Source organism: Pholis gunnellus, assembly GCF_910591455.1.
Source record: "Pholis gunnellus genome assembly, chromosome: 4".
Classification (NCBI taxonomy): domain Eukaryota; kingdom Metazoa; phylum Chordata; class Actinopteri; order Perciformes; family Pholidae; genus Pholis; species Pholis gunnellus.
In genome coordinates, this window is record NC_136530.1 from 18,036,889 (window position 1) to 18,045,776 (window position 8,888).

Below are 8,888 nucleotides of genomic sequence, written 5' to 3' on the forward strand. Positions count from 1 at the left end.
TGTTTGAGCTGTGTTTCCCTGCTTTTTCTCCATGAACAGGCTGCAGGCGCACAGGTGATTCTGATTGAGCTAATTAGTGAACAGAGACTCACAGACACACATGACTTAGAGATATACGTGATGCAGCACAGCCAATCAAATATGGGTATTCTGACAAGTTTCCTGATTCCAGTGAGATGTACACACACCATGACACAAGTGGGCGAGACGAGGAAAGACTTGGCAGAGCAGGACAATAGTTGGGTAAGCTGTAAATGTTAAAACATAGATCAATCTCCAAATAATAAAAATTGCCAGAGAGCAAAGTTGTGAACTAGCAATTGTTGGACTTGTATAGGCACATTTCTCCCATGGACAGGTGTTTGAGAGTGAGCTAATTGGTGGAAACACATCTCTTAGAAATTTTCATGGGAGATCATTAGACCTCCTTTCCGTCTCTGCCACTCACTCACTCTGTCCATCTAACTGTCTGTCTCTCTCTCTTCTCTCTCTATCATACAGTCATTGAGGTCTTAGATATTTTTAGAGAACTTCCCTCCCATTTCAAAATAAAAGCCCCACAGAATGAATTCAAACTGGAATCTTGTGATGAGGTTTGTCATTTAATAACCTCTATTTGGGTTTCATAAATTCAGATTCTGTCTCCTCTCCTCAGGAAACTGACGCTCCCATCAGTTCTGTACAATCCATATTCTGAGCTTCATGTTAAGATACAGTTCGTTTACGGGGCTTTTATTTTGAAAGGGTGGGACTGAATATATTTCCCTTAATATCTATAAGTGACATGTGACTGTGTTCACTAATTAGCTCACTCACTAACACCTGTCCATGGGAGAAATGTGCCTATATCAGTCTAACCATTCATGGTTCAAGACTGTGATCTTGCTGGCAATCCTTCTCATTTGGAGATTGATCTATGTTTTATCATTTACAGCTTACCCAACTATTGTCCTGCTCTAACAAGTCTTTCCTCGTCTCGCCCACTTGTGTCATGGTGTGTGGACATCTCACTGGAATCAGGAAACTTGTCAGAATACCCATATTTGATTGGCTGAGCAGCATCACGCATATCTCCAAGTCGTGTGTGTGTGTGTCTCAGTGCCTCTGTATGTTTATAAACATCACTAATGAGCTCATAGAAATACCTGTGTGCTTGGGTGCATGGTGATTGCAGCACCTGTGTGAGAGATTAGAGTGAACAGCGATTTTCAATCGCCATGAGACTAATCAATAAAATATGGATACCGTGAGAAAGATAAGACTCTGCCGAACGCACTGATGTGTTATTTATGTTTGTGGTGTTAAAAATGTGAGCTCCAGCGCAATATACAAAACTGGTACCGTCTGCTTTCTTTGAGAAATGAGTGGTCAGATTTAACATTGAGCTCTATCGAGCAGAAAGTTGTTTTTTCCTCTCAATTAAGTGATTTTCTGCAAATGTGTAAATCTGTGGAATCCACAGTCACTTGTGTATGACAACGACACGATTAGCTACTTCAAGATCATTAAAATATATATGAAGAGTGAAAATTGTGGAGGCAAAGGCAAAAGACAAATATTTTTTTCACAAGAATCTGAAGCTGCTCTTCACTCTAGCGGTGACATCACGCACTCTAAACTGCGCAATACACACCCATTATAAAGGCAGAAAAGGACTGAAAAAATCATAAAAGTTAAAATGGGACAGTTCAAAAACTATAAAAGATATCATAAAGATGATAACATACAATAATAGCTTAAGATGTTCTCAGTATTTTAAAGTTGAAATGGTGTCTGTAGCTGAAAGTATGAGGAAGTAGAAGGATTTGAAAGTTGAAGAATTATTTGAAGTATTTGAAAATATTCTCCATAGAAACCCATTAAAAAAAAAGTTGCAAAAAGCTTAATAATTCAAAAAGTTTAAAGATTAGAAATATAAAAGGCATAGCGGAAATAAGCTGAAAAAGCTGAACATTTTGATATTTGAAAAGTTTCTGTAGCTTAAAAAATGTTGAAGGAGATAAGGAGGAGATACGCAGAGGCCCATCGTTAACTGACCAATAGCAGAAACCAGGTACTCCCGGTCTTGCCACTGCTTGGTACAAAATAACAGTTTCAACAAAGAAAGCAGTTAAACGACCTTGGCCTCAGAACACACTCTCAAACACACACACACTCATCAGACTCATCGCTGGAGGCATGGATTCCGTATGCCGGTGAGGACGGACGTCCTGTGCACCAATGAGGCTCTCAGAAAGTTTAAACCAACAATAGTCAACCAATCACAAAAATGCCCTTAAGGACTATATAGTTTTGAGCCCCCCCTTGGGGAGCGCCTTTTTCTTTGCTGTCACAGATAGTTTTGATTTAGGTCCGAGCTCGTATCGATCTGCTGCGTCAGAATACTCCTGTTATGAATAAACACTTTGTTTGATTTTAAGTATTTTGAGTTCAGTCTTGTCTGTGTCCTCTTTCACTAACAATAACAATAGTTGAAATACTTAACAGCATTCCAACAATAAAGAGAAACAGGATAACAATACTTGGAATGCTTAAAAGCATTCCAACAATTAAGCCCGCAGGATTACAGTCAGTGTGCTTTGGCACAGGCAGTTTTACTGCCTTTGTGCCACAAAGCCACAGTGAATTAATTGTTTGGAGCTGGTTGACATGAATTTGTGATAAGAATTATTTGATAAAAGACATATAATAATATGATAAAACATTATCGTAAGTCAGGCAGTGATTTCAATGTATTTATAATGACTAGATGAACTGAGTCAGTACAGTACTGTAGTCTACCTGATCCATTAGCCAGTGTGTATCATTACAGTAAAAAAACAGCATCTTCTACAATGTTTATAATGATGATATGAATCATATTTATGATGATATGAATTAGTTTTATTAGTTTTTTGTTTCAGTGAGGGAGTGTTCAAGGCAGAACCGATAGAAGTTTAGCTAGCTTAAAAGAACTTATTTTAAGCTAGCTAAACGTTATCTTAGCTAGCTCAAAACGTTAGCTTTAGCCAAACGTCTCGACGCTAAAACACATAAAAACCACTCAAATTGTTTAAATCTCACGTTTTCCATAGTGTCAGTTGTGTTTCTTCCTTCAGTCTCTGTGAGTCTGTAGTTGTTGATGTACCAAATCGTCTGTAGATGCGAAACTTTGCAACAAATCGTCAGGAGAAAGTTGAGAAAACACTGTTCTTGACCATCTGAGGCGTTGTTTATGTTTAAATTGTCATCGTATATTAATGATGCACTGAGATGTAACCTAGCAATGATGGAATCTTTCACGTCCATTTTGTTTTCAGTCACATCTATATATAATTAATTGTTTGGAGCTGGTTGACATGAATTTGTGATAAGAATTATTTGATAAAAGACATATAATAATATGATAAAACATTATAGTAAGTCAGGCAGTGATTTTAATGTATTTATAATGACTAGATGAACTGAGTCAGTACAGTACCGTAGTCTACCTGATCCATTAGCCAGTGTGTATCATTACAGTAAAAAACAGCATCTTCTACAATGTTTATAATGATGATATTGTAAACACTGCTATATATTTGTAAACACTGCTATGTATTCGTAAACACATTTAGTGAAGCTTAAACCATATGCTATGTGCAGTAATCATAATATGTCTCTAAGTGTAAGTCACAGAGTGAGGCTGCAGTGATTCTCACCCACGCAGAGGCCCATCGTTAACTGACCAATAACAGAAACCAGGTACTCCCGGTCTTGCCACTGCTTGGTACAAAATAACAGTTTCAACAAAGAAGCAGTTAAGCGACCTTGGCCTCAGAACGCACTCTCAAACGCACACACACACACACACTGATCTGACTCATCGCTGGAGCGGCTATCCGGGTGCCGGTAGGGACGGACGTCCTGTGCACCAATGAGGCTCTCAGAAAGTTTAAACCAAGAGCCGCCTCCAACAATAGTCAACCAATCACAAAAATGCCCACATATATCACATATATAAAACCCTGCACTGTAAAGAGTGCTGAGCAGATTCACAAGTGAGACTATCATTGAATTTCTTAATTACTAGAAGATTTATTATCTCACGGTGAGTATTGATAGAAGTCTGTTTTTTTTGTTGATTGTTCAAATGATGCTGTCACTGTTAAATATCAGAAGATGTGGTTTTTGGAGAAGGTGAGGACTTAGTAGACTGGATAGCCACCTGTACTGGTGGATACTGGGTGCTAACAGTGGGGAGATGAAGCTTTGCTGGTTTGATGACGTTGGACTATCTGTGATAGGCTTCAGCTAATTCTGCTAATGGACAGAGCTGCTGTTATGGTTGCTGGCAAAGCTTCCAGTGTCAGTATATCACCAATAACTATTCTATCAGCCTCCGCAAGTTCAGCGGCTCTAACAGTGAGGGTGTGTAAGAGAGAGAGAGAGAGAGAGAGAGAGAGAGAGAGAGAGAAGATTCATAGCAGTGAGTGCATGCACTAGATGAGTAAGTCTGCTCTACAAGAAATCATGTTTACTTGAATCAAATGTTGTGGACATTTTAAAAACTTTTCCTTGCAATCATTTTGATTACCTTGTTTGTATTCTATGTGTTTTTCACAGGGAATCATGATAATGCCGAAACTCTGGAATCTCCTTCTTGCCTATGCGCTGATCAGTTGTCAGATATACGTCTCACAGGCAGCTCCATCCAGGTGAGAGTTATGGCATTATTCCAAAAATAATGAAATATATTAACCTTGTAAAAAACATTGCGATTATTTGAATTGTGTTAATTATTTGAATGTGTTCAAAACTATTTCTGCAGAACAGTTTTCCTTGTTTGCCATAACTAATCAAATATGTTAGATTTTTTTATTTATAAACTTAATTTCCTCAAAATCCCAAAGATCAGTTTGCAAGCTTATAGATGTAAAAATGCTACTACGTTCATGTTAGCTTTTTAAATGAATGAAACCAATGTTGCAGAACCGGAGAGACTACTTGATCAAATGTTTATTTTCAGAACTAGTAAGGAGACAATGTCAGGGGGAGTCACACTATCGAATGATGATGCCCAAAGGTTACTCAGCGCTATCAAGGAGTTCATGCAGATAACTTCAGATGATCAAGACAACCAAACAGCTGATGGAAACAGGTATGGCTTTTATTATTTGTAGGTATTATCGTAGTATAGTTAACCCTGATTATAATACAGTTTAATAAAGGCTGTGGTATCTATCTATCTATCTATTTATCTTAGCAACATATAACACACTTTTGTTTATAAGCCCAACAGCTCCAACTTTGGTCTTTATTCTTTTTTACCAAGGTATTTAGTGAAATTCATGTAAAACTACTCTTTGTCATAATCCCTTAATGCATGGACTGCAGTTCGTAATTCATCCATCCATTTATTCAGTATAATAGTAAATGATGTGCCTGAAAGAAAGTGTCCTTGTCATAAAACTGAAGAGAGCATGATGTCAAAGAACAGGAGAGAACATGCATGATAGATATCATAGAAACTGAACACAACTCAACTACAATGAGATATCTTCCTATGCCTGTTGAATCTGTTAGCATGCATTTCAAATATTCATTTAACGCATGACATTTTAGAACATCATGCATGTAATTATTCATATTTATGTGCATGCCACAGTTACTGTAAGCCTGTTTCTGCTTGTTTGCTTCTGTTCCTAACAGCTTGGATAGATCCATTTCTAAGCGCTGCCCCTTAAGCACTTGTGTGCTGGGCAGACTCGCCCAGGATATTCACGAACTCCAAACCAATAACCGCACCAAGACAGGATCAGGAACGCCTGGCAAGAAGTGAAGTCTCTCTGAGCAATATGAAAACTACGGCAACTCATACAATTAAAACTGTCGTTTCTAGCCCACTCTATTCTTCTGTCTGTCTGAGTTAACGTTTGCTCGTTCATCCAGCTCTGTTTTCATTCACAAGTCTGCTGATGCATGTGGATCCTATTTGTCTGACTAACTTCATAGAAACAGCCTTGCTTTAATTTTCCACTGGCAGGCATTAGATTTCGACAGAGACTTGAAAGCTCCAAAAATGGGGTTACTAAGGTAGTTCTGTACAATAAAATAAAATATAGAAACCTTTCTAATTATTGTTCACTTCATAGTAACCTGGTTCCCCTTTAATAAATTCATCTTTTACATGGAAGTTGTTTTTAATTCATTCGAGATTGAAAACATAGGTTGTACATTACTCATTGAATAAAACATGAAAGGAGAAAAGGGTAAGCATGACTATAATGCACACACAATTATTGGAATAATTTCCTGTTTTTGTATTTCCATTGTGTTTAATTTGTTGTTGATGCTAAATAATACTGTTAAACGTGTGTCTTTCAGATGTCTGAGTATCTTACTGTGATAAACTGTGTTCACTATCTTTTCCGTTCTTGCAAGTAATGCAACTGCACAGAAGCGGGCATGCAACACTGCCACCTGCGTAACCCACCGCTTGGCTGACTTCCTGAGTCGGTCAGGAGGACTGGGACACAGCAACTTTGTTCCCACCAACGTGGGTGCCCAGGCGTTTGGCAGACGGAAGCGGCGCGGCCCTGTGTGAGCACAAGAGCAGATACATGGTATGTTAGCACTCATTGAAGCATATACTGTAGATAAAGTACAAGAGAGTGAGTTGAACAAAAGCATTCAACTTTACAGATTTGTGTAAGCTGTATCATTATGTATATTACAATTGGAATTGTGAAATTCCTATAATGGGTACCTATATTTGACATATCCTGAAATTAGATATAACAATCAATTATGTTAATTTTGTTGGTAAGTATGGACATCCACAAGTTACTCTTAATGGTCATTTATGTGCCACACGTTGATCAAACCTGATTTATTTGAAATTTAAATGTATTGACTCTACTGTCCTTTTTGAGACAGGTTCAGTGTGTATGAACTTTATAAAATAGTGTTTATTGTGAGAGATCCCTGTGGCCAAAAAGGTCTTTTACAACTAAGGAACTTTGATATGTGTCTCTTACTTTCTGTAGATCTCTACTGTCAATCTATGAAATAAAGCTTTTCTTTCTAGAAGTTTAACTTTTTTTCTATCCTCTCTTTGGCTCTTTAGGAACGACTGCCTCCTTTGAGTGACACGACTGCATCATCATCTACCTGCAAACACTTGGATGAACATATATAGTTGGCCGCTTTTCACAAATATGGACTGATCTGACTTGTTTTCAGAAAGTTGTCAGTATTCATTCTTTGACTGTGCTTAAAAACAGAGAAATAACTAGATATTGGTGTCATCGTCATCAAGGAAAAAAAAATGAACTGATCTTAAAGATTTTCCTTAGCTTAGAGGGATGACAATGTGTTTGTCTCTGTCTTTGCTTGTATTCTATTATTCTGACCGGTATCAGCATAAGAGTGAGGTGAACTGGAAGTCTGATACTGAATGTCTGCACTACCAACAAAACCTTCAACTATGGCTGTCTTGTGCCTTGATGTAACACTTCATTAGATTTCATTATAGTGCACAATGCAAGAGTGACAAATGTACTCATGGTTCTAAATATTGTAATAATCGTGAATTGAATTGAAGCCGGAATAAATTGTATTTTAGCTACATTAGGCTTTCATGTCTGACTGTGTTTTTGTTTTATTAGGTAATATAAGCTGTAAGCCATACTTGGCTTTCCAGCAGCACTATCTATTAATTTAAAAAAGGATCATATAATGTGTTATGAGAAGCAAGGGCATCAAATAATGCAGTTCATGATATTCACTTATCATGGAAATTCGAGACGCCACATTGCATTCACGACACATGAATAATTGAACCGTAAAGTATATTTTTTTATAGCAACTTTGCGTGTTGTAAACTGTTATTTGATATTCTTTTGTTATGAGATACAATGGTGAGCATGTCACTGACATCTCAACACACTTTCAATACCTCGCTCATTTTGCCCTCCAGTGGTCACAATGAGTCACAGCCTTTTCATTGGATATGGAGCCTCTTCCGAGAATAAGGGGTGTGCTCAACTTCTCCTGCAGTACCACATCACAACATGTTTTCTTGTAAAGTTTTTATGTTGTTTCAGAAAAAATCCATTTGAAACGTTTCAATTTACTTTCTGGAGCTTCTTCGCCTACAAGTAAAGTCGCTGTTGAGGGTATTATTTTACAAAAGTTCCATAGTGAAAGACTCTTCAATCAATACTGCAATGTAATCGGGTCTATTAGCCTATTAGCTAACAAGGTTATACTTGGACATCATTAGGGTACTATGTGAAACCAAAGTGCTTTTAGTTGGCTAAACCCTACTTTAGGTTAAACATTTATATTAATAAATATTTATTTTTGTTGTGATCTTTCCCTATCTTTTAAGCAAACAGAGGTATTTGCCAAGCTGCAACCATACTATCTTTGGGCCTCTTGTCAGTTAGTTTAGATAAGATTGTCTAGTAAAGTGTTATTTTATAGAATGATATTGATATAAGTGTTGTGATATAGCCTACTCTTTTTCAAGGGAAATCTATTGAGAGACTGATTATGAATACACTCACCAGACAGGGAGGTGTGTTTTTGGCAAATCCAGCAAAGTGATTGCCTGATAAATGCATTTTAAGACATTTGTCAAAAGGTTATACTTTTAAAAAAAGTATCACAGCCATAAAGCAGGCCTGCTCACTGATTTGTAACATTGCCAACAATAGCCCAATACTCCAAGAGAGATGACATGGCAAAATCTCTACTGGTTGACACATTTATATCGTCTCACTGTAAGTATCTCCCACCCTACCTATGTGCACACAATTTGTGCTAGCTGTTAAATGCCAATAGAATAATTAATAATATATGTAGATACCTATTTAGCTTAGAATATGGACAAACTACCCCTGGGATGCATATCTTATTATTTA

General features: G+C 37.3%; 1 protein-coding gene across 1 annotated transcript in view; it reads left to right on the plus strand.

The window, feature by feature from the left end:
* The window catches only part of LOC306694784 (calcitonin gene-related peptide 1-like), a 23,743-nt gene extending 16,186 nt beyond the window's left edge, over window positions 1-7,557 (plus strand). The window contains exons 2-5 of the mRNA XM_079157795.1: window positions 4,585-4,676; window positions 4,988-5,119; window positions 6,403-6,584; window positions 7,088-7,557. Of these exons, the coding sequence (XP_079013921.1) occupies window positions 4,591-4,676; window positions 4,988-5,119; window positions 6,403-6,565 (381 nt within the window). The 5' untranslated portion in view covers window positions 4,585-4,590 and the 3' untranslated portion in view covers window positions 6,566-6,584; window positions 7,088-7,557. The remainder of the gene's footprint in view (window positions 1-4,584; window positions 4,677-4,987; window positions 5,120-6,402; window positions 6,585-7,087) is intronic.
* Window positions 7,558-8,888: the final 1,331 nt, after the last annotated feature.